We start from the raw sequence: 26,574 nt of genomic DNA on the forward strand, positions 1-26,574 counted from the left end.
TCCCACCCCCACCTTCCTCAGTTCTACATAGCACTGAGAGAGCCGTGCTGGCTGAGAGGAGAGACGTCTGTTTGTCTCTCTGAACCCAGTAAGGGGTCCTGCGGAAGTGGAGCTCTAGAAAACTCTGGGCCCTGGTCTTTCTTCCTAGCTGCTCGGCCCATCTGGGAACAGTGGAGAAGCTGCCGGTGCTGTGGGCTCACGTACGTGTGAAATTCCACACACGATTCCTGTCTGCTCCGGGCCCCCAGAGACACACGGCGCTTGATGGTGGACATGACCTTGTTCTTGCCTCAGTCGGTCGCGGGAGCCACCAGAGAAATCACACATTCGGTAGATTGTCCTGTAAGCCAAGTTCAGGATTTCAAAGAAGTGCCCTTGTCAGTCACTGTGGAGCACTGAGGTGTCGGTTCATGCCTAATTAGAACAAACACTGGCTGAGCACTGTTATTTTTTAATATGACAGCTGTATTGAAGTGTAATTTACTTACCGTAACATTCACACCTTTGAAGCATACAGTTGAGTGGTTTTGTCTACTCACAAAGTTGTGCAACCCTCACCAGTCAGTTTTCTTTAGCACCTCAAAAGGAGCCCCCTACCTGTTAGCAATTATTCTCCATCCTTCCCCCCACCTCCTGGCAACTGCTACTCTACTTTGTCTCTTTGGGTTTATCTACTCTGGACATTTTATATAAATGGAATCATCCAATAAGTGGCCTTTTGTGTCCACCTTCTTAGCATAATGTTTTCAAGGTTCACCTCCATTGTCACACGTGTCAGTCCTTCATTCCTTTTTAAGGCTGAATAATATTTCATTGTGTGGATGGACCACGTTTCTCCATTCATCAGTGGGCGAACATTTGGATTATTTTCCCTTTCTGGAGATGAATAGTTTATAAAAATGGCTACTAAATCATAGTAGTGAAAGAGGGTTTTGTTTAGTTTTGTTTTTATTTTTTAACCTAAATGAAAGCAATTTTCCTCTGAATTCTCTATGGCCAACAACAAATGGTCTCTGAATATTAGGGTTAAAGGGATCCCGGGAATTTTAGACCAGCCTTATTATATTCCAGGACAAGAAACTGAGGGGCAGGGGCTTACCCAAGGGGCAGTCTTGACCAGAGAGAGCCAGGCATCCGGGCCACCTGCCCTAGAGTCTACTCTGTGATGACCTCACAGCCAGGCCAGTGCAGTGCAAGCTGGGAGGTGAAGGAGCCCACAACCCACCATACACCGGACATGAGCTGGGGTCCTGAAGTCTCTTCAGATGCCAACAACAGAAGCCCACACAAGCTCTCTTTGAGATAGAAGAGGACCTTTTTTTTTTTCCATAAGGATATAAGGTGTGTCATGGATCCCACGAGCAGAGAAACAGCTGGACTCACCCAGGGGCTGGACTCGGGACCTCCATGCATGTTGAGGCTTTTGCTGGCTCTTATCTTCATTTCTCTATGCCTGCCTGTCTTGTTTGGCTCTTTGGCTGCAGCCCAGCCTTTCTCAAATTCACTGCCAGTGCACATGGCAGACGGTGGCCTCCCACTGGCCCTGGACTGCCTCCTGGCAGTTCCTTCCTCCCTAACTCAGTTCTCTGGTGTTGCATCTGAATTCCAGAGTCCCGAGAGAGAGAGAAAAAATGCCACAGTCCCAGAGGTCAGGGGTCCACCCCTGCTCCGTAGCTGTGCTGGCCAACTTGGCTTTGGTGGCCCCTGGGAAGGTGGGTTGGAGGGAAGAGGGGCTGAGCCCAGACGCCTGAACGCCATGTAGGTGTCTGTGACAAGTGCCTCCAGCATTATCAGGAGATGATGGATGGGGCCCATCTCCGATGCAGGAGAAATTGATGGACATAGGTTCCTTACCCCGTGGTGGGAAGGGCTGGGCACCGGCAGCGCTCCCACTGGACTGCTGCCACTGTGCCAGGGTCGGGGAGGTGGGGAGCTGGGATGCGCTGAAGTGTTCAAGAACTCACCGTCAGAGCTGTAACCCAGGGACCACGAGGCCACTGCCACAGCTGATCTCGACCTCCACAGCAACACGCACTGGACGCTGGGCTGCCGGCCAGGCCTGAGGGACCATCTCTGATGCCCGCTCAGCGAGCACCTGGGCACAGACGTGCTGCTGCAGTGAAACGAGCATCCCCGGAGCCCTGCTTAACAGCCCTGCATCTAAAGCAGCGGAAAGGCAGCCCGGCCCCACCTCAACTCTGCTTTTCAAAGTAAGGGACCCAATTTGAGCCAAGAACGTCAGCTGCAAGGGAGTCTGGGAAATGCCTCTGCAGACACACTAGGAGGAGGCTGGCGTGGGGGCCCTCAGCATGTCCATTCCCATGGGGGCTGCGGTGAAGCCTGCAGAAAAGCAATGAAACCAATCGTCGCTGCTGACTTAGACCAGAGCAGACCTGGTGAGGGACTCGCGTGGCTTCCTGTCTCATAGTGAAACAGAAGAGGGGCAGGGCCCCGACTATAGTGTCACAGACACATTCTTCTTGGAGTCCCAGCCCCTGACCTTGCTTCACACTTTATATTTGGTGCTTAGATTCTGCACACAGCCCCGGTGTGGTCCCTGTTTCCCGGGTGAGGAAACGGGGGTCAGGAAGCGGCACACCAGGGGCATGGACAGGGCTGGTACCCCGGGTCTGCCTGACCCCTGAGCGCTCTCCTCAGCCTGGCCCCAGTGTTGATTCTGGCCAGGAGGTGTCTGTGCCGCTGGACCGCAGGCCATGGGATGCTGAGGGCAGCAGGCAGGAAGGGGAGGGGCACGGCCAGCTGCTGGGTCATGTGGTTTGCGAGCACCGGGAACCCACGGACCCGCCCTGAATGTTTGCTGGACATTTAAAGCGAGCGGGCCTGCCAGTGGGAGGAGGACCAGAAATCCTTCTTGGCCCCTTTGGTGTTTTAGGGGTCAGTGGCCTCTATGTCACGCTCCCCGCGGCCTCCATATTCAAGGTGCAGCCTTTGGAGGCAGGACAGCGGGCTCGGTACTGTTTGCCCTTCTTTCGTCTCTGCACAGATCCTTGGAGTGGGTGAGGCGAGACAGTCATCACCTCAAAGATGAGGACACGGAGGCTCAGAGAGGTTGAGGGTCCACCCGCTGCCACACAGTCAGGAGTGATAGAGGACGGAAGAGCTCTCTTTGGCCACGAGGCTTGAGACTCCTGAGGTGGAGGGCAAAGCTGGCCATAACTTGGAATCATCCTTAGAATAAGGGAGTTGACGCACCAACCCCAGCACTGGGACGCACTTACATCCCGTCCCAGAGCTGGACGTGGTGGGGGCTGTGGGCGCGGACACAGAGCTGGGGTACGGGTCCCCGAGATCTGCACTGGCTCAGGGAACTCTGGGCCTGGCTTCGCTGTTGACTGCGGGGTCCTGGTCTGTCTGATCTGTCCCCCTCTGCTGTGGGGGAGGATGCTTCTTGGGGAAGCATGTACAGGGCCCCAGAGGCTGAACCGTGTTACCGGACTGTGCGGTATGAGGGGAAGATGGTGCCAAGGCCACGTCCCTGGGGAAGGCCTCTCTCAGCCTCCACAAGCTCTCCAGGTCTCTACGCTGGGCTGCCAGGGCGTCTGTTACTGAGTCCCTGTGCACTCAGCCCTAACGGCCCCCATCTCCATGGCAGCCCTCAGCAGGGCCTGCCTCTGACCCTGCTGAAGCCTAGTGCTTTCTCTTGCTTCCTCCTTTCAGTCTTCCCCTTCCTCCCAAACCTCAGCTTCTCAGCTCAGTTTGATTACAGCCCTGACCTCGTCAGCTTGCCATGGGGTCCCTTCTTGCCCCTCTGATGCCCTCAGGGTCAAAAGCCACCCTCTAGGATTCAGGACAGTGTTATTAAGAGGCTTTGATTTGAACTCCTGGGTCCACCGCTTCCTAGCTGTGTGACCTTGGGCTAGATGGCTTACTCCTCTGACCCTGTTTTAGTCTCCATAAAACCACCCAACCCAGTGCTTGACAGCAGTAGGTCAAGTAGTAGGTACTCAATAAGTGGAAGTTAATTAACCACTAATATCAGCAAAAGCTAAAATTTAGGGCTTACTCTGCACCAGACGTGCTGAACATATCTCACGTGTTGGCTCATTTTAGTCTCACAATAGCACTGTGAGGTAGGAACTGTTGTCACCCCCATTTTGCAGATTAGAAAACTGAGATACAGAGAGGCTAAATACTTTTCCAAGGTCGCAGATGTAGAATATGCCAGAGCTGGGGTTTGCAGCTGGCAATCTAGCTACCATTAACCATGAAGCATCTGTGCCCTTAAAGCCAATCAGTTTAATGGTAAGTCTAAATTTAAGGATGAAACAAAAGTATATTAAAAGTAACTAAAAATTATTGATTCTGAAGTCCATTAACCCCCAAGGAATAAGAAAACTTTAATGATTCCCCTCCTTAAGAGTAATTTTTCTGTTTAGATCACAACCATAGCTAAAAGTTTAAGGCTCTAATCTGACAGTTGATGCCTCTGTCAGCTGGTGGGTAGCAAAAGGACTTCCACAGGCTTTGAAATCATGGGACTCAAAGGGCAGGTGAGCAGTATAGCAGAGAGGACCTAGGATTTAAACTCTAAAGACCTGCATTCAAGTCCTGGTACTGCCTCTCACTGTGATGTTTAACTTGCTGAATTTCACCAAACCTTAGTTTACTTACCTGTGAAATGGGGAGATATGAAAAATAATGTTGATATGAAAAATAGAGTGTTCATGAAAACCACCTCCAAGATGAGTGAGGCACAGCACCAATGTTGAATAATGGTGAGGGGGCTGCTCGTTAATCCACCCTGACAGTGCTTCACCTTCAGTTGCATCCCCTTGCCTCCCCACGAGGGCCAGACTAGAGGCCATTGGCTGGGGAAGCAGGGTCTGTTTGCAGCTCTGCACTAATTTTCTATGAGATTTGGACAGTTCGTTAACCTTCATGGGTCTTGGTTTTCCTCTTTATAAACAGTTAAGCAAGTGAGATTTATCTCAGGAATGCAAGGCTGGTTCAGCACATGAAAACAATTAATGTAACACTATTTTTAGAATTAAGGACGAAAACTGCACGATCATCTCAACAGACACAGAAAAAGCATTTGTCAAAGCGCAACTCCCTTTCTTGATTTAAAAAAAAAAAACTCAACAAACTAGAAGCAGATTTCCTCAATCTGATAAAGGGCGCCTACAAAAAAAAAAACAAACACCAAAGCTAACATATTTAATGGTGAAAGACAGAAAACTTTCCGCCTAAGATCAGGAACAAGACAAAGATGCCACTCTTTCCTCTGCTATTAAATATAGTGCTAGAGGTTCTATCCAGGGTAAATAGGCAAGAAAATATAAAAAGCATCTAATTTGGAAAGGAAGAAGTTAAGCCTTACTCACAGATAACTTGGTCTTATATATGAAAATCCTAAGAAGTCCACCAAAAAAGAATTAATAACCTTGTAGTATACAAGGTCAGTATACAAAATTCAATTGTATTTCTATATATTAACCATCTGAAAATGAAATTAAGAAAATTTCATTTATAATACCATCAAAAACAACAAAATACTTAGGGATAAATTTAACAGTGGTAGAACAAAATTTGTACACTGAAAACCGTAAAATATTGAAAGAAATTAAGAAAGATTAAATAAGTGGAAAGACATCCTGAGTTCATGGGTTGCACGACTTGAAATTTTTAAGATGCCAATAATCCTCAAATTGATCTACAGGTTCCATGCAATCTTTATCAAAATCCAAGCAAGCTATTTTTGCGGAAATTGACGAGCTGATCCTAAAATTCATATGGAAACGCAGAGGACCCGGGATAGCCAAGACAATCTTGAACAAAGTTGAAGGACTTCCTGATTTCAAAACTTATTATGAAGATATAGTAGTCAGGACTGCCTGGTACTGGCGTAGGAGAGAAATACAGATCAATGGAATAGATTTGAGAGTCCAGAAATATGCCCATACATTTAAGGTCAATAATTCTTGGTAAGGGTGCCAAGACAGTGCAGTGGGGGAAAAATAGCCTTTTCAACAAATGGTGCGGGACTTCCTAGGTGGCGCAGTGGTTAAGAATCCGCCTGCCAATGCAGAGGACATGGGTTTGATCTCTGTTCCAGGAAGATCCCACATGCCTTGGAGCAAGTAAGCCCTTGCACCACAAAAAAAAAAAAAATAGGAAAAAAAAATGGTGTTAGGAAAACTAGATAGTCACATTCTTAAAAAAGAATTTGGATCACTAATTTACACCATATTCAGAAGTTAATATGAAATAGACTTAAATGTAGTAGCTAAAAACATGAAACTCTAAGGAGAAAACATAGGTATACATATTTGTGACCTTGGATTAGACCGTGGTTTCTTAAATATATCAAAAGCATAGGTAGCCAAAAATTAAAAATTTTTTAGAAACACTTCATCAAAATTAAAAACTTCTGTGATTTGTCAGATACTATAAAGAAAGTGAAAAAACAACTCCTGGAATGGGAGAAAACATTTGTGAATTATATTTCTGATAAGGATCTAGTATCTGTATACAGAACTTAGAACTCAACAATCAAAAGACAACTCAACCTTTAAAATGAGCAAAGCATTTGAGTCAACAATTCTCCAAAGAATATTTACAAATAGCCAGTAAGACCATGAAAGATGCTCAACATCATTAGTCATCAGGGGAATGCAAATCAAAACCGCAATGAGATACCACTCATGACTTAGTAGAGTGGCTATAGGAAAAGGCAACACTAGAGTGCTGGCAAGGATGTAGATATACGGGAACCCTCATATACTGCTGCTGGGAATGTAAAATGGTAAAGCCTCTTGGAAACCAGGCTAGCAGGTCCTCAGAGAGTTAGACGTAGAGTTACTATATGGTGCATCAATTCTACTCCTGGTTGTATACTCAAGAGAAATGAAACCATATGTCCACACAAAAACTTGTACATGCATGTTCATAGCAGCATTATTCGTAGTGGCTTAAAAGTAGAAATAATCCAAATACCCAACTGATGAACAGATTAAACAAAATATAGCATATTCATATAATGGAATATTATTTCACTATACAAGGGAATGGGATACTGTTTCATGCTACATCACGGATGAACTTTGAAAGCATTATGCTAAGTGAAAGAAGCCAGACACAAAAGGCTGCATATTATGATTCCATGTATATAGAAAGTCTAGAATAGGCAAACTTCAGAGGCAGATCCGTGATTGCCAGAGCTTGAGGGCAGAGGGAATGGGGAGTACTGCTAAAAGGGAGGGGGTTTCTTTTCACAGTCCTGAAAACCTGGGATTATATAGTGATGGTTACACAGCTTTCTAATTACCAAAACCAACATAATCGTATACTTTCAAAGGGGTGAATTTGATGATATCTTAATTATCTCAGTTTTTAAATGGAGTTAATCTAGAATGCTGGTTCTCAAAGGGATGAGACAAGGGGCATTAGCAGCACCTGGGAATTGTTACACATACAAATTCTTGAACCCCACCCCCACCAATTCTAGAGCTGCCAAATCATTAGCTCCAGGGGATTCTGATTTATACTCAAGTTCAAGAACCACTAGTCTTAGACCTATGCTCTCTAGATCATGTAAACACTCTTAGTTCCAGGGCATGTGAATATCTACATCATCTGGTCACGTACGCATCCCCATGTACCACAAGTTAACCACTCTAGGTAGTTAACAGTCCAAATGGTTTTGTTTGAAGTTTCTCATTAGCAACTGCATCCGTTCTTATTCCCCCCCCCCCACCACCACCCAGTATGATTAGCCATCTGTTTTGTTGGAGTTCATTTTAAATGTTTTTTTCACATAATTAAATTGTAATTTCCTACTTCAAAAAAGACATCTGAGAGTGAAAGAAACAACAGCAGTCCTTCTCTCATGCTTACATTTGCGCATCAGAGTCTACGGTGAGAATCTGAGATGTCCCGGCCGTTGTACTTGAAGGGATGGCACTTGAAGAAGGGGGCAGGAGGGGCTCCAGGAGGTGTTGGAGGACTGTCCCTCAAGATAGACATTGTCCCATCACCCCTGTGTAGCCCCCCAAACTCTATCATTTCACCCATGAATTAGTCCAGACTCTTAATGGTAGAGAAACCCAACTCAGGCTGGTTTAAGCCAAAGGGCCCAAGGTGGCAGATTCACTGGGAGAATCTACCTTCAGGCAAAGCTCAACATGGGGCTCCAATGGTTACAAGACCCTGTCCGTCTCTCAGCAAGGTTTTCCCCGGCATTGGCTTCACCCTCGGGCAGCTTGCGAAGATGCTTACATCCCATTGGGTTAACCCAGTGCCCAGATGGTGCCTCTGGCTGAGTTAAGGACTGCATTCGGCTGCGTGTAACAGGAAATTCAAGTGACAAAACCTTCACCTCAAAGGATTTATTTTTATCATGTAATAATAAGTCCTGAGATGAGGAAGTCTCATAGCTCTGTCATACAGTCGGTGTCCCATTTCTGTTCTTCTATCCTTAGCAGATGACCTTTTGTCTTCAAGGTTGCCAAGTGGCCCCTGTGGCTGGTATGTTCACATTCCAGGCAGGAACAAGGAGGAAGGACAAAGGGCAGGAGACACGTGTCACTAAGTCTGTCTCTTCTCATCAGGAAGACAGTCACCTTCCTGGAAACCCCACCACATAGACATCTACTTACATCTCATCGCCCAGAGCTGTCCATGGCCGCTCCTATCTGCCAGAAAGCCTAGGAAATTAAGATTTTTAGCTGGGAACCTACTGTTCAAAGCAAAGTAGGGTTCTGTTGGTAAGGAGGAAGGGATAATGGGTATTATAGACAGTGATTCCCAGCAAAATCCACACATGGGTCTCTAAATAGGTTATCCATCCAACCCCAAACCCATGTAAACCACTCAATGGCAAGGGTTGTTGATTTGTCCACTGGTGGCCTCTCAGTACCTAGAATAGTGCCTAGCTCAGAGAATGAACACACTGAGTACGGAACGCACGATTAGTCAAGCGTGCCTCACACATCCACCCACAGAGCTAGGAAGTAGAGTCAGCCCTCCAAACCACATGGCTGATGCGGAATGGAGAGTTGGTTCCCTAAAAGAACATTAGCATGCTGTTACCAGCAGGGGGAATGGATGCTGGGCAGATAAGAACAATAAATGCCCAATGCAGCCCAGCACTGTTCGGGCTCGCCAGTTCTTAGAGATAGCAAACTACCCACCCAGAAGCACACTTTTCATATGCAGACTACCCAGTCCTCCCGACTCAGTATTCAGAATCACAGACCTCTGTCTGGCTCTCGCACCCCAGGAGGCACTACCCCTTTGCCCTGATCAAGGCAGGGTCAGCACCAGATAAATGGAGACAGCCTCTATTCCCCAGAGCCCGCTGAAATTGTTCAAACCAGCCAGTCCTAAGCCTGCTCACCCTGCCTTGCATTTGCTCACGGAAACCACAATAATCATTTTCCCATGTCTGGTGTCTTACGATGCCTGGTTAAACAGTGGAGAAGCTGAAGACAGGTAGAAGGGAAGGGGCGGGGCACAGCGTGATCCCTGTGAAAGTCTTCTGCACTTGGACCATGACCCACACTAATAAATATCTTACACACACACACGGATATCTATAAAAAGAAAACAAGTCTTCGGAATAATATGTAACTCATGGTATACCGTAACTCTAATACTTATTTTTTTCTTTTTAAGGAAATGTTAGTTGCCACCCACTTAATTGATATGACAATCCACTAATGGGTCTCATCCCACAGTTGGAAAACACAGCCATAGAACAGGCTGATGGGGCATTGTTTCTTAGGAAACAACGGTGGGCCATGAGGCTTGCCAGCTGGGTGGGGCCCGATCAGGGCAGATGTCCAAACCAGATGTGAAACCCATACCAGACAGACAGACAAACATCAGATGCAGTTTGGTGTCTGTAAAAATAAATTATCCTTCTGCTGTGGCATTTGTATATATCTGCAAAGCCACTGGTTTGGCTATCCTAGGTCTCTTGTGTTTCCATATGAAGATTAGAGTTAGTTCATTAATTTCTGCAAAAAAGTCAGCTGGGATTTTAGTAGGCATTGCATTGAATCTGTAGATCAGTTTGGGGAGTATTTCCATCTTAACAACATCAAGTTTTTCAATCCATGTACAGGACGTCTTTCCATTTATTTAAGTCTTCTTTAATTTCCTTCAATGATGTTTGGTAGTTTTCAGCATACTAATCTTATACTTCTGTTGTATTTATTCCTAAGTATTTTTTTCTTTTGGATGCTATTGTAAATGGAAATTGTTTTCTTAATTTCATGGTTTTGATGTTCATTGTTAGTGTATAGAAGTACAACTGAATTTTGCACATTGATCTTGTACCTTGCAGCTTGGCTGAATGTGTTTATTCTAATAGTTTCTGTGTGTGTGTATTCCTCAGAATGTTCTCTATACAAGATTATGCCGTCTATAAATAGGGATTGTTTTATTTCTTCCTTTCTGATCTGAATGACTTTTACTCCTTTTCCTTGTCTACTGTTGCTGGCTCAAACCTCCAAAACAATGTTAATAGAAATGATAAGAACAGACATCTTCATCTTGTTAAAAGCTTTCAGCCTTTCCCCATTAAGCATGATGTTAGCTGTGGGGGGGTTGTAGAAGCCCTTTATCAGCCTAAGGAAATTCTTTTCTGATTCTAGTTTAAGTGTTATAAAAGGGTGTTGGATTTTGTCAAATGTCTTTTTTACCTCAACTGAGATGATCATGCTGTTTTGTCCTTTATTCTGTTAATGCAGTGCATTGCATTGATTGAATTTCATATGTCAAACCAGCCTTACATTCCTGGGATAAATCCCACTTGGTCATGGTGTATAATCCTTTTTATATGCTGCTAGATTCAGTTTGTGAGAATTTTGTTAAGGATTTTGGCATCCATATTCATAAGGGATATTGATCTGTAGTTTTGTTTTCTCTTGATGTCTGGCTTTGGTATCAGGGTATTACTGGCTTCATAGAGCAAATTGAGAAGTGTTCCCTCCTTCTTTACCTTTTGAAAGAGTTTGTGAAGGACTCATGCTAATTCTTCTTTAAACATTTGGTGGAAGTACCCATGAAACCATCTGGTCCTGGCTTTATTTTAAAGGAAGTCTTCGGATTACTATTTCAATCTTTTGTTATATGTCTATTCAGATTTTCTATTTCTTTTTGAGTCAGTTTTGGTAGTTTCTGTCTTTGTGGGATTTTTTTTTTCTGTTTCACCTAGGTTATCTAATTTGTGAGCACACAGTTGTTCATAGTAGTCCTTAATAATTCTTTTTATTTCTGTAAGGTCCATAATGGAGTCCCTCTTTCATTCCTGATTTTAGTAATCTGAGTCTTCTCTCTTTTTTTCTTGGTCAGTCTAGCTAAAGTTTTGTCAACTTTGTTGATCTTTTTAAGAACCAACTTTTAGTTTACTTGGTTCTGATTTTGTTTTTGTTTTTGTTTCTTCTGTTTCACATACTTCTACTGTTACTGAGTCCAAGCTGCTTCTGCTCGCCACATGACAGGCCAATAAATCAGAGACAAGGTGTTAAGGCAAGGAATACGGCTTTATTCGGAAAGGTGGCAAGCTCAGAAAATGGCGCACTAGTATCTCAAAGTAACCATCTTATTGGGGTCTGGATGCCAGTTTCTCTTACAGAATCAGAGAGGGAGAGGCAGTGAGGAAGTAAACAGGCAGAATAGAGAGGGAGAGGTAGTGAGGAAGTACAATAAAAAGGGCCATCAGTCTTACAAAACAGCTCCAGGAATGACCAACCTTGGTGGGGGGCTGTGTTAATTTCTTCTTACTTGCAGCCATTCACAGGTGGGCAGGGTCAGATTGTCTCCCTGTGAGCTGAACAGCAGGCCCTTTAGTTTAACATTCAGGCAGAGGAGCAGGCCATCATGTATAACTATAATAACAAAAGCAACGGAAAGCAAAGGTTAAAGTCCAAGAAACAGATCCACCATGAGTCCAATTTAGCTCCTCCCTGTACAGTACTTCAATCTTAATTATTTTCTTTCAACTTTTTTTGGACTTAATTGGCTCTTTGTTTCTTAAGGTAGAAAGTTAAGTCATTGATTTAAGTTCTTTCCTCCTTTTTAATATAGGAATTTACAACCACAAATTTCTCTCTAAGTACTACTTTCACTGCATTCCATAAGTTTTGGTATCTTATGTTTTCATTTTAATTCATCTTAAAATATTTTCTAATTTCCCTTGTGATTTCTTCTTTGACCCGTTGGTGGTTTAGGAATATGTTATTTAATATCTACATATTTGTAAATCTTCCAGTTTTCCTTCTGTTATTGATTTCTAATTTCTTTTCAATGTGGAATGGTTGTAGAGTATATTTTGCACGACTGAAATCCTTTTAAGTTTATTGATGCTTGTTTTATGACCTAACATATGGTCTATCCTGTAGAATATTCCATGTGAACTTGAAAAGAAGGTATATTCTTCTTGAATGTATATATTAATGTTTTTCATCAGATTAGGAAAGTTTTTGAGCATGAGTTCCGCAAGTATTCTCCTGCCCCTTTTCTGTCTCCTCTCTTCCCGATATTCCCATTATGAGTATGTTGGCATGTTTGATGCTATACCACAGGTCTCTGAGGCACAGTTCATTTTTATTTACTCTTTTTCTGTTCCTGACACTGGATAATCTCTGTTTGCCTATCTCCAAGGTCATTGATATTTTTCTTCCTCCTGCTCAGATTTGCTGTTGAACCCCTCTCGTGAAATTTTCATTTTCATTATTGCACTTCTCAATTCCAGAATTTCTGTCATCTCTTTTTATAATTTTTACTTCTTTATTGATATTCTCGGATGAAAAATCATTCTCATACTTCCCTTTTGTTTTTGAGACATTTTTAAAACTTGTTTAAAAATAGCTGATTTAAAGCCTTTGTCTAGTAAAATCAATGTCTGGAATACCTCAGAGATAGTCTCTATTAACTGCTTTCTTCCCATGTATAGCCATATTTTCTTGTTTCTTTGCACATCTCATAAAGGAAACTGGACATTTAAAATACTGTAATGTGGAATAAGAAGAAGAAGAAAAAATCAGATTCTTTCCCCTTCCCTGGGCTATTGCTTTATTGTTGTTGCTGTTTGGTTGGTGACTTTTCTCATTTTGTAAAATCTATATTCTTTGTTGTGTGACCTCTGAAGTATCTGCTAGGTTAGCCTAAGGTCCTCTAGTGATTGCACAGAGATGTCTTTAGATGCCTGAATCAAAACAAGTCTCCCAGTCTTTGCTGATGGGTTGTGTGTGTATTTGGAGGCACACCTTTAACACCCAGGCAGGCAGTTGACAACTCCACCTTAGCCTTTACTTCTTGATTTCTCAGAGTCTCAATGTTAAGCAGAAGTGAAAGCTTGGGGCATTCTCAAGTCTTTCTTGAGCATGCAAATAACCCTGGGAACAGCCCTCGGCTCATGGACTTTCAGATTCCCAGAACTATGTGGGAGCTTTTCCAAGCCCTCTATGGATAGCTCATTCCCAGCTTTTCCTTTTAAGTTTTTTGATTAACCTATTGTTTTTTGTTTTCTTTTAAGATTTTTTTTTTTGGCATGGACGATTTTTTTTTAAGTCTTTATTGAATTTGTTACAATATTGCTTCTGTTTTATGTTTTGGTTTTTTGGCGGCAAGGCATGTGAGATCTTATCTCCCTAACCAGGGATCAAACCTGCACCCCCTTCATAGGAAGGCAAAATCTTAACCATTGGACCTCCAGGGAAATCCCTAATTAACCTATTGTTTGTCCAACTGTTATCCACCACCTCAGGCAGCACAATTTTCAACAATTGCCTGATTTTTTTCAACAAATGCCCTCAAGGAAAAGGCTATTCATACTGGGTGAGCTCTGATTCAGGTAAAATAAAAACAGTCTTGAAAGTGGGGTCTTCTAAGAAACCAGCAGACAGGTCAGATAATGCAAATCCTCTGGGAATGGACTTGGAAGGAGCTCTAATCCTGCCATGGCCCCTCTCATGGATGCCAGGCTACTGGTTTTTCAAGGCTATTCCAGGGCAAGTTAAAACTCTATAAAGTTCAGTGTTCTTACTGACATCCAGCCAATTTTCTTAAATAAACACTCCCTGGATTGCTACAAGGCTTTGGTTAATTTCCAGAGTTCTGAAAAAAGTGGACTCTGACCATTTTTGCTATTGTTCTCATTGCTTCTGTGGAGGAGAGAATTTTCAGAGGTCTTTTCTCCACCATTTCATTGGCATCACCCACAAGCCTTTTTTTTTTTTTTAAGAACTTTTATTGAGATACAGTTAACATACAATAAACTGCATATATTTATTTTTTTAAGGCAAAACATTGATTTGATTTATTTTTCTATGTAAAGTTAAAATTTTTTATTAAAAACCATAAACATCTCATACATAGCTAGTGGGATTTTTAGGTGCAGCCACTTTGGAAAACAGTCTGGCAGTTCCTCAAGATGTTAAACATAGAGTTATCATATGACCTAGCAATTCCCCTCCTAGGTATATACCCAAGATAAGTGAAAATCTATGTCCGCCCCAAAACTTGTTACATGAATGTTCATAGCAGCATTATTCATAATAGCTAAAAAGTGGAAACAATCCACTTGGCTATCAGCTGATAAATAAAAATCGGGTCTACCATACTGTACAATGGAGTATTATTCTGCCATAAAAAGGAATGAAGCACTGACACCTGCTACAACATGGATAAGCCCTGAAAACATGCTCATATATACCAAAAGCCTCAAATTGTATGCTTTAAAAGGGTGAATTTTATGGTATATGAATTTTTTCTCAATAAAGCTGTTATTTAAAAAACATACTTAATGGCAAAGCTAATGAGAAATGAAAATAATTTTAACATTTTACAGACATGGGTAGTATCTGTAATACACAAGGAGTGCTTATATAAAACTTTGAAAATAAATAGGCCATTAAAGGGACTTCCCTGATGGTCCAGCGATTAAGACTCCGTGCTCCCAATGCAGGGGGCCTGGGTTTGATCCCTGGTCAGGGAGCTAGTTCCTGCATACTGCAGCTAAAAGATCCCATGTGCCACAACTAAAAAGATCTCTCAGGCCCTAAGGAAGATCCTGCACGCGGCAATGAAGATCCTGTGTGCTGCAACTAAAGACCCAGTGCAGCCAAATAAATAAGTAAATAAGTATTTTAAAAAAGAGACCATTAAAAATTAGCAAAAGTGATATACATTTCATAGGAAAAGCAGCACAAAAGGCCAATAAGCATTTTAATGTTTATGCTTATTTTGAAATTTTTTAAAGAACTTTTATTGAGATACAGTTAACATACAATAAACTGCATAAATTTAAAGTATACAATTTGATATCCCAATCTCCCAGTTCATTCCCCCCCAACCCTCCCCGTTTTCCCCACTTGGTGTCCATATGTTTGTTCTCTACATCTGTGTCTCTATTTCTGCCTTGCAAACCGGTTGATTTGTACCATTTTTCTATAGTCCACATGTATGTGTTAATATACGATATTTGTTTTCCTCTTTCTGACTCACTTCACTCTGTATGACAGTCTCTAGGTCCATCCATGTCTCTACAAATGTCCCAGTTTCATTGCTTTTTACAGCTGAGTAATATTCCCTTGCGTACATGTACCACATCTTCTTTATCCATTCATCTGTTGATGGACATTTAGGTTGCTTCCATGTCCTGGCTATTGTAAATAGTGCTGCAGTGAACATTGGAGTGCATGTGTCTTTTTGAATGATGGTGTTCTCTGGGTATATGCCCAGTAGTAGGATTGCTGGGTCATATGGTAACTCTATTTTTAGTTTTGCAAGGAACCTCTATACTGTTCTCCATAGTGGCTATATCAATTTACATTCCCACCAACAGTGCAAGAGCGTTCCCTTTTCTCCACACCCTCTCCAGCATTTACTGTTTGTAGATTTTCTGATGATGCCCATTCTAACCGGTGTGAGGTGATATCTCATTGTCGTTTTGATGTGCGCTTCTCTAATAATTAGTGATGTTGAGCAGCTTTTCATGTGCCTCTTGCCCATCCGTATGTCTTCTTTGGAGAAATGCCTATTTAGGTCTTCTGCCCATTTTTTGATTGGGTTGTTTGTTTTTTTGATATTGAGCTGGATGAACTGTTTATATATTTTGGAGATTAATCCTTTGTCTGTTGATTCTTTTGCAAATATTTTCTCCCATTCTGAGGGTTGTTTTTTCGTCTTGCTTATAGTTTCCTTTGCTGTGCGGAAGCTTTGAAGTTTCATTAGGTCCCACTTATTTATTTTTGTTTTTATTTCCATTACTCAAGGGGGTGGATCAAAAAAGATCTTGCTGTGATTTATGTCGAAGCGTGTTCTTCCTGTGTTTTCCTCTAGGAGTTTTATAGTGTCTGGCCTTACATGTAGATCTTGAATCCATTTTGAGTTTATTTTTGTGTATGGTGTTGAAGAGTGTTCTAATTTCATTCTTTTACATGTAGCTGTCCAGTTTTCCCAGCACCACTTATTGAAGAGGCTGCCTTTTCTCCATTGTATATCCTTACCTCCTTTGTCACAGATTAGTTGACCATAGTTTATCTCTGGGCTTTCTATCCTGTTCCATTGACCTGTATTTCTGTTTCTGTGCCAGTACCATACTGTCTTGATCACTGTAGCCTTGTAGTATAGCCTGAAGTCAAGAAGTCTGATTCCACCAACTCCATCTTTCCTTCTCAAGATTGCTTTGGCTATTCGGGGTCTTTTGCATTTCCGTACAAATCGTAAAATTTCTTGTTCTAGTTCTGTGAAAAATGCCATTGGTAATTTGATAGGGATTGCCTTGAATCTGTAAATTGCTTTGGGTAGTATAGTCATTTTCACAATGTTGATTCTTCCAATCCAAGAACATGCTATGTCCCTCCATCTGTTTGTGTCATCTTTGATTTTTCATTAGTGTCTTATAGTTTTCTGAGTATAGGTCTTTTACCTCCTTAATTAGGTTTATTCCTAGATATTTTATTCTTTTTGTTCCAATGGTGAATGGGATTGTTTCCTTAATTTGTCTTTCTGATCTTTCATTGTTCATGTATAGAAATGCAAGAGATTTCTGTGTTAATTTTGTATCCTGCAACTTTACCAAATTCACTGATCAGCTGAAGTAGTTTTCTGGTGGCATCTTTAGGATTTTCTATGTATAGTATCATGTCATCTGCAAACGTGACAGTTTTACTTCTTCTTTTCCAGTTTGAATTCCTTTTATTTCTTTTTCTTCTATGATTGCTATGGCAAGGACTTCCAAAACAATGTTGAATAGTAGTGGCGAGGGTGGACATCCTTGGAGGGAATCTTAGAAGGAATGCTTTCAGTTTTTCACCATTGAGAATGATGTTTGCTGTGGGTTTGTCGTATATGGCCTTTATTATGTTGAGGTAGGTTCCCTCTATGCCCACCTTCTGGAGAGTTTTTATCATAAATTAGTATTGAATTTTGTCAAAAGCTTTTTCTGCATCTATTGGGATGATCATGTGGTTTTTATCCTTCAATTTATTAGTATGGTGTATCACATTGATTGATTTGTGTATATTGAAGAATCCTTGCATTCCAGGGATAAACCCCACTTGATCATGGTGTATGATCCTTTTAATGTGTTGTTGGATTCTGTTGGCTAGTATTTTGTTGAGGATTTTTGCATCTAAATTCATCAGTGATATTGGTCTGTAGTTTTCTTTTTTTGTAGTATCTTTGTCTGGTTTTGGGATCAGGGTGATGGTGGCCTCATAAAATGGGTTTGGGAGTGTTCCTTCCTTTGCAATTTTTTGGAAGAGCTCCCACAAGCCTGTTTTAAGCTTGCATGTGCTCACAATACCCAGAGGCGTATTAAGGATGCTATGCTTGCACTCAGTGGCTTTTGTGGCCACTTTTCCTCAGTTGAATTGTTTGCGAATTCCCTTGGTAAGGGCTAGTGAGGTCATACTTACCAGCAGGACACCACATTTTAGTCTTGCATCTGCCACTGGCTGAGTATATGACCTTGGAGCAAAGGAGCTGAGATTTCCAGAGCACCTACTGTGCCAGGCTGTGTGTTTTATGTACATTGTATCATGTCATTTTTTTGTGTGACAACCAAGAAAGAGATAATGTTCTCATTTAACAGGTAAAGAAACTGCTAAGATGTAAAATGCTTAGCACTATGCCTGTTACACATAGCAAATATTCCCCACATCAACTATTGCCTTGTTGTTACAACAGCTGTTATTGTCAGAGGAGGAAGTGGAGTTGAGGGGATTGGAGGTCATTTGAATTCTAACCCAGGTCTGACTCCAAAGCCTATCCGTATTCCACATCCCCATCCCAGCTGCCCTGTGCAAATCTGTTCCAGCTCTGGGTCTCACTTTCCTCATCCTGTCAAATGAAGGATTTGGACTGACAGAGGTTATTCAGTCAACAAACACTCAACTGTTATGCTAAGATCGCTTCCAGGTTGACAGTATGGAGGTGCGTGATTCTATGAAGTCCATTGCTGGGAGTCACATTCGTAGTGTTCTCTTGTTTGGCTTGAAAAAATAAACCGACAGGTAGACTGGAAGGTGTGTAACCCAGTGTGTGTTTCTCTCCCCCTCCCTTCTGGCTCCGCCCCATCCCTCTGCAGAGGCAAGAGGGGACAAAGCCAAGTGGGTGCTCAGCTGGCCACTCATCTTCCTCCTGTGTGTCACCACCCCCAACTGCAGCAAGCCCCGCTGGGAGAAGTTCTTCATGCTCACCTTCCTCATCGCCACACTGTGGATCGCTATCTTCTCCTACCTGATGGTGTGGCTGGTGAGTGGTGGGAGTCAGGGTGGACCATACGGAGAGCCTCTGCCTGGCACCCGCCAGAGGTGGGAGAGCTGGGTTCAAGAGTGTGCTCACACACTGCTCTGCCGCCTTTGGCAACTCACCTACCTTAACAGACCTTGGCTTATTTCTCAGTAGGAAGGGGTTTCGGCAGAGCCGCATGGTGCTGTGCTGTGCATCAGGGATACCCAGATGGACAGAGCACGGTCCGTGGGAGGGAGATGGACCTTCACTGAGTAGCTTGGGACATGCCATCCTGGTGTGATGGGAAGAGGAATATGGCAGGGGTGCAGGGACTCTCACAGGGCTGTGGAGGGCTAATCGCTAGGTGCCCTTCCTCTTCAGCATCCTTAAGGTAATGTGATGCGGACTGGAGTCAGTGGGAGACAAACACAAGGCAGCCCTTTCCATGCCTTCTGCCAGGGGTTGCTTCTCTCCCCTTTCTATGTCCAGGCACAGATACCAACTTTAGGTAAACTCTTCTAGTCCTCATAGCAACCCAATGGGATAAGTGATTTCATTATGCCAATTTTACAGATGAGGAAACTGAGGCCTAGAGATTGAGTCATTTGCCCAATTAGTTACACAATTAGCAATGATTGCACAATTAGTTACACAACTAGTAAGTTCTAGAGTCGGAGTTAGAACCAGGTATCGGTCTCCTGAGTCCATGATCTCATCCAGTCTCCTGAACGGCCTCTCAGTTTGTTACTGGAATCTTCAGGTGACATTTGGACTAAAAATTTTCAGGCAGAGGGGCTTTGGCGTAGCTCCTTTGGCCACATGCAACAGTTCCCTGTACAAACCTTTCACTGACTCGGCGGGGCCAAGCAGGAGCCCCCTCCCCCTCACTCTGTGCATCACCCTGTGGGGTCCCTCCTCTTCCCCTCCTCCACCTTCACCTGGGGAGCCTGGGAACAAGGAGGGAAGTGGATACAGGACCTCTGCATTTCTATTGGGAAGCTCACCTGTCAGCCACTCACACCTCAGTGGTATCCGTGTAACCACTTCACTCTCCTCCTAACACCCAATGCCTCCTACCACCCAATACACAGGGCAAGGGCATCTTGGTTTCAGAGGCACAAGAGCCCCCTTTCCCTCAACCCCAGAGAAACAGTTTGGTGGGGAAAGAAGAGCTGTGGGGTCACATGGGGTGGACGTGAATCCTGGTTCTCCCCTTGTGAGCCCTGAAACCTGGGCAGGTGACTCAGCTTCCATGAGCCACGGTTGCCCCCTCTACGAAATGGGCAGGTTATTGGGAGAATGAAAGGCCTCTGTTCAGGTGTGGGGTCTGAGCTTGCAGCATGGCAAACGGATCATAACTGTGAATTCCAGCACGTTCACCATGAGATGCAGCCGACACTGCTTCCACGCTTGTTCAGATAGAGGTTTAAATCCCCATAGAAGCTGGTGTGTGTGTGTGTGTGTGTCTGTGTGTGTGTGTGTGTCTGTGTGTGTGTGTGTGTGTGTGTGTGTGTGTGTGTTTAGGTAGAGGAGGCGTTGGAAATAGCCACTATCCAAGCCCCCCAGAAAAGGATGGCAATCAGAGATAAGGAAAATTGGCCTCAAAGTGAATTGAATTTACACACTTAAAATTTTCCTGAATAGGTTTAAAGGCCAGCCTATCTTTACATTTGATAAAAGGGTCCGGCGATTTCTTTTACTAAAGCGCATTCCCCAAACAAATTGCAAGTGAAAAAAAAGTATTTCATGACATTTGAGTGGGTGTGAGAATTAGGGAAGATCAAATTAATGAATGTGTGAAATTTTTTTTTTCTCTAATTAATGAAAACAACAGTATTATGAAATCAGTTCTACTAATTAGCAGTGAGGTAGGACATTTAATAACTCTCTCATCCCCCACACCTTGACTTCCAAACCCCACTCCTGCTTCTTAAAGCAGGGTCTTGGCAGTGGCTTGGCCAGAGATACAGGAACCACCTTGCTGGGGCACTCTTATCTGTGGTTTGAACTTCAGCTGGCCTCAGTTTGGGGTAACTGAGTGGCCTCCACAGTAGAAAGTGGTAAAGACAACAGTGCCACATTAGTCTGATTTCTACCCAAGCAAGATGTGCCTGCCTGGGGGCCATGCTCTTACTTTCCTCATATCCTGATGGTGGGCACCAGGAAGCAGTGACATCTCACCTGCCCACCCTTTACCCCCATGACCCTTCACATCTCTCACCCCCAAGGCTTTGAGGAAAACGATTCTTGAATGTCAGTGTCAAAAGGGAGGGACCTCCAAAATGGGTCATCCTGTCCAGCACCTTTGCCCAACTGGGGAGACTAAGAACCAAAGAGGAGACGTGACTTCCGCAAATTCAGGCAGACGGTCAGCCCAGCTCTGGACTTGGATCTGCTTCCCTTTCTGAAGGCTAAACATCAGGAGGGCTCAGAGGGCCCAGGGCTGGAGTCCAAGGCAAAGTCCCACTCGGGTAGCATCTCTGGTCCTGAACACTTGGAGAGTGTGTGCACACACACAAAACCTTCCTATTGTCCTTCCATCCTCCAGCTTCTCAGCCATGTAGTTCAGTAATTCAAGGGAAAAAAATAGAAGCATCCCCAGTATTGCCAGAATAACCCAGGCTCCTATACTTATGACATCTGACATCACCCGTTAAAAACATGTCAGCCACAGCCCGGCCGTGCTTGTGGAGACCTCTGTCACGGCCAGTGTGGGTTCAGCATTGATCTATCAGCTGTATGGTTTTGGTGTCCTTGGTGTCTCTCTTCTTACACAGCCCAGAGCAGGCCAGTCAGCGTGCACTCTGCTCCTTACCTGGGGATGCTGAGCTGAGTGCTGTCTTTTAGGGGTAGAGCATCTTCAAAGCCATCTGCAAAGCTTTGTCCCAGAAGGGATACCATTTTAGTCCATGAGCTCTGGCTACATTCCAGGGCTGAATTTTACTCTTAGAAAGCACACTTCATCTGGGTCTAATCACCCTCATTTTCTCTGCCCCCTGAAAGAAGAGTGATCAAAAGAGAAGGGAAACATACATCTATGAACGTCTTACAAAGGCCAGACACTGTCACCTCATATTTTCTCAATCCTTATTTAAAAGCCCATTTTACAGATGAAGGAGCTGAGGCTCAGAGAAGCAAATCAGCTTGTCTTAAGTCACCCAACCATTTGCTGGGATTGGAGCATCATCCAAGATGCAAAGAACCCTAAGAGATACCACTGTTGCGGTTTGCTGGATGGGGAGGCAAGCCAGGGCTATTGGCTGTTTTGAGTGGGGTTCTCCAGGTACTTCTAGGGCTTTCCATCTGGCCGCTGCTCAGGGCCCAGCCACCTCCCAAGTGTCAGGCATTTATTAGAGGAGTATGTGACCACATGTCAAGATCTCTAAGAGCCTGCATATCCTTCGATCTAAAAGTTCTGTTTCTCCGAACTTATCCTAAGGGTATAGTAAGATGAGAACCCAGAGATGGTCACACAAGACAGCATGACGGTGAGGTTGGAGGGCAGCCTTTAAAGTCGGAAAGACTTGGCCTGGAATCCCTGCTCCACTGCTCGCCGGCTTCATGGCCACCAGCATTGTAACTTCACCCTCTGACCCTCATTTCCCAGGCAGTGCCTCTCTCACCAGTGGGTGGTGAAGAGTAGGGTACCTGAGATGTGAAAGTAAAACACCTGGAAAGGACCTGGTACACAGTAGGTGCTCAGGAAATGTTACTTGTATACAGTTGTATTGTAAGAGCAAAAAAAGAAACCACTTTCATATCCACCAGGGACAGGTTGGCAAAAACTATACAGCTGTGCAATGGAATCCATGCATCAGTTTAAGATAATGTTGTAGGGACTTCCCTGCTGGTGCAGTGGTTAAGAATCTGCCTGCCAATGCAGGGCACACGGGTTCGAGCCCTGATCCAGGAAGATCCCACGTGCCGCGGAGCAACTAAGCCCGTGTGCCACAACTACTGAGCCTGCGCTCTAGAGCCACAACTAATGAGCCCCCACGCCCAACTGCTGAAGACTGCGTGCCTAGTGCCCACGCTCCACAATTAGAGAAGCCACTGCAATGAGAAGCCCCCCACAATGAAGAGTAGCCCCCGCTCACCACAACTAGAGAAAGCCCACACGCAACACTGAAGGCCCAACACACCCAATAATAAATAAATTATTTAAAGATAATGTTGATGAATATTTGAGATGGAAAGATACTCGCACTGTACTATTACATGAAACATAATCACAAAATATATGTTGATAATATTGATATAATCCAATTTCACTTTTTTCTAATGCACCCAAATAGAAGTTCAAGGATATTTTCTGAAGCAGGGGTTTTCAAATGTGTTTCCCAGATCAGCGGCCTCAGGACCCCAACCACCTGGGAACTTGTTGGGAATGCAGGTTCCTGGGCTTTAGCCCAGACCTCCTGAATCAGAAACTCTGGGGGTGAGGCCTGGTGGTCTTATTTTAACCAGCTCACCAGAGAATTTCCTACATATTCAAGTTTGGGAATCACCAGCTGATTAAAAGTGTTACTAATGATCGTCTGAGGGTCTTAGGAAAGTGGTAGGTGATTTTTACTTTCATTTTACTTTATTTCCTAAACTTTTTTTTTTTTTATTTTTTTTGGGGGGGTACACCAAGTTCAATCATCTGTTTTTATACACATATCCCCGTATTCCCTCCCTTCCTTGACTCCCCCCCACCTCGAGTCCCCCCCACCCTGCCCTCCTAAACTTTTTAAAACAGTAAATACATATTGCTCATGGAATCTGGAAAAAAGAACACTCAAAAGATGGTTTTAAAATAAAACCATATTTCCAATTTTTCTGTTGAATGCAGCAGTACTATGCTGAAGTTAAAAACACTGAGTTGTATGGAAAACAGTTGGAGGTTCCTCAAAAAACTAAAAATGGAACTACCACGTGACCCAGCAATCCCACTACTGGGCATATACCCTGAGAAAACCATAATCCAAAAAGAAACATGTACCATAATGTTCACTGCAGCACTATTTACAATATCCAGGACATGGAAGCAACCTAAATGCCCATCAACAGATGAATGGATAAAGAAGATGTGGCACATATATACAATGGAATATTCCTCAGCCATAAAAAGGAATGAAACTGAGTTATTTGTAGTGAGGTGGATGGACCTAGAGACTGTCATACAGAGTGAAGTAAGCCAGAAAGAGAACAAATATCGTATGCTAACTCATTTTATATATGGAATCTAAAAAAATGGTACTGCAAACCCAGTGACAGGACAGGAATAAAGATGCAGTTGTAGAGAACAGACTTGAGGACATAGGGTGGGGTGGGGGTGAAGGGGAAGCTGGGATGAAGTGAGAAGGTAACATTGACATATATACACTACCAAATGTAAAATAGCTAGTGGGAAGTTGCTGCATAGCACAGGGAGATCAGCTCGATGATGGGTGATGACTTAGAGGGCTAGGATAGGGAGGGTGGGAAGGAGTTGCGGGAGGGAGGGGATATGGGGATATATGTATAAATACAGCTGATTCATTTTGGTGTACCTCAAAAAAACAAAAAGACACTGAGCTGTAAGCAGTTTCCAGGGGTGCTCCTCTGTGAGTTGATGTCTCCCCCCTCTTCTGCAGGTGACTATTATTGGATACACCTTTGGGATCCCTGATGTCATCATGGGCATTACTTTCCTTGCAGCAGGCACGAGTGTTCCAGACTGCATGGCCAGCCTAATCGTGGCGAGACAAGGTACGGATCGTGCCTCGGCCCCCACAGCCATCAACATCACTATGCAGGCCCCTTCCCCGCAGCCCGAGTTACAGTTTGTGGCTCTCATGACTGGTAGTTGTTAAGTCCTGCTATGGAGGAAACTGACAACTGGAAAGCATCCTATATTAGATTCCATCCACGGGGAGAATGCTACCATGATCAACTCCTCCAGACCTCTAGAAGCATTTGTGTGGAGCTGTATAAAAATGGACTTGTTCTGGGAGTCCCCTGGTGGCCTAGTGGTTAGGATTCCAGGCTTTCACTGCTGGAACTGAGATCCCACAGGCTGCGCTGCACAGCCAAAAAAAAAAAAAAGAACTTGTTCTGACATCCCCAATGTGAGATTGAGCAGAGCTGAGCCCAGACTTTTTATAGCAAAGGCAGTAGTAACAAGAAGTGTTCTGATCCCAGGCAGGCCAAGTGGGGATAGCCTACATCTCTACCTATTTTCCTGTTCTTCTTCAGAGAGAGCTCTAGACCTTGTGTAATGTTTTGGTTTGCTTGGTGGTTTTTCTTTGGAGCTAAGGGCCATGGGGGTAAGCAAAGTGAGGAGTACCAGCATGGTCTCTGATGGCAGAAAAAAGATCTGTAAAGAGCCAGCCTTCATTTACTGCTCCTTTGCTGCTGGTGAGATGGCATCCAAGCCTGGACCTCCACAGCTCTTCCTCCACAGATGGAAATTTAAAACCATGGGGGGCAGGATGGGTGAAAAATGGAGTGAAATCTCAGAGGAGATGGGAGGAGAGAAACATCCAGAGAGAAAGTTGGTTCGGAAAGAAGGAAGACATTTTATTTCCTTAAGATAAAAGAAAGAGTTGACTAGTTGGTTGATCAGTTCTGAGAAAACATGAATTGAGGGGAAGGGAAGGATGGAAGAATGTTTGGCGGGAGGCTGGAGCTTCGTGGAGAGCAGGGACAGCTGGGGACAGCAGCTGAAGGGTTTGGAATTGAATTGAGTGACCTTTGAGGTGAGTGTATTCATTTCCCAGGGCTGTCATAACAAAAGTGCCCCCGCGGGGTAGCTTAAAACAACAGAAGTGGATTCTCTCATAGCTCTGGAGGCTGGAAGTTCAAAATCCAGGTGTCGGCAGGAGCGTACTCCTCCTGAAGGCTTTAGGGAGGATCCTTCCTTGTTGTTTCCCAGCTTCAGGTGCTTGCCAGGAACCCTTGGCTTGTGGCTGCATCCATCCAGTCTCTGCCTGCGTTTTCATGTGGTATCATTCCCTCTGTGTGTGTCTGTGTCCAAACTTCCTGCTTCTTGTAAGGACACCAGTCATTGGATTAGGTCCCACCCTAATTCATTATGACCCCATTTTAATTGGATCACATCTGCAAAGACTCTATTTGCAAATAAGGTCACATTCACAGGGGTCACGTGGACGTGAGTGGGGGGCACTATTCAACCCGGTACAGTGAGGAAAAGGAAAGCCGAAGAGCACCGAGCGCCTGGCCGATGCTCCGTGGCATGACCTTGGGTGGGATTCCAGCACGAATTTGGAGTCATACCAGCTCCAGCAGCACACAGATGAGAGATGACAAGTTCATCCAGAGCTGGGGTTGTCTGGGTGGACACGGTGGAAGGTCAAGGGGGCAAGAGAATGTGTCATTTAAGCAACTGACCTTGGAGTCCAGGCTAGTGGGTCGGGGGGGTGGGGGTCATGCTACTAGAAGACTCAGGGCTTGGAGGGGGGCTCCCAGTGAGGTCAGAGGGGCTCTGTAGGAACAAGGATGGGGGCTGTGAGAGAGGACAGCATCTCAGAGTGGCTCCTGTGAAACACAGAAACACAGAAATGGGAAGGGTGAGGTGGGGGTGGGGACGTATAGTTGTTGTAAGGATGATGCTGATGTGATTGACAGAGGGTCCAGCAGACAAGGTTAAACCTAGACAGATTCTTTGTGGCTGAGGATACAGAAACCTCTGTTTGGAGTTCACCACACAAGGCAGGAGCTGTGTGGTGAGCTCTAACTTGGAGGCTCTGCATCCTGGGGTACCTGAAGACTTGCAGCCCAACGTGTGGTCCAGGCTGGCAGCATCAGCTTGAGAGGAGTACAGACTCTCAGGCCCCACCCCAGCCCACTGAATCAGAGTCTGCTTTTTAGCAAGACCCCCAG

General features: G+C 44.2%; 1 protein-coding gene across 2 annotated transcripts in view; it reads left to right on the forward strand.

The window, feature by feature from the left end:
* SLC24A4 (solute carrier family 24 member 4) overlaps positions 1-26,574 on the forward strand; it is a 172,781-nt gene that overhangs the window by 141,126 nt on the left and 5,081 nt on the right. For both annotated transcript variants that reach the window (XM_057731854.1, XM_057731855.1), the window contains exons 13-14: positions 18,563-18,729; positions 24,327-24,441. In XM_057731854.1, the coding sequence (XP_057587837.1) occupies positions 18,563-18,729; positions 24,327-24,441 (282 nt within the window). The remainder of the gene's footprint in view (positions 1-18,562; positions 18,730-24,326; positions 24,442-26,574) is intronic.

This window comes from Hippopotamus amphibius, chromosome 4 (assembly GCF_030028045.1).
Source record: "Hippopotamus amphibius kiboko isolate mHipAmp2 chromosome 4, mHipAmp2.hap2, whole genome shotgun sequence".
Taxonomy (NCBI): domain Eukaryota; kingdom Metazoa; phylum Chordata; class Mammalia; order Artiodactyla; family Hippopotamidae; genus Hippopotamus; species Hippopotamus amphibius.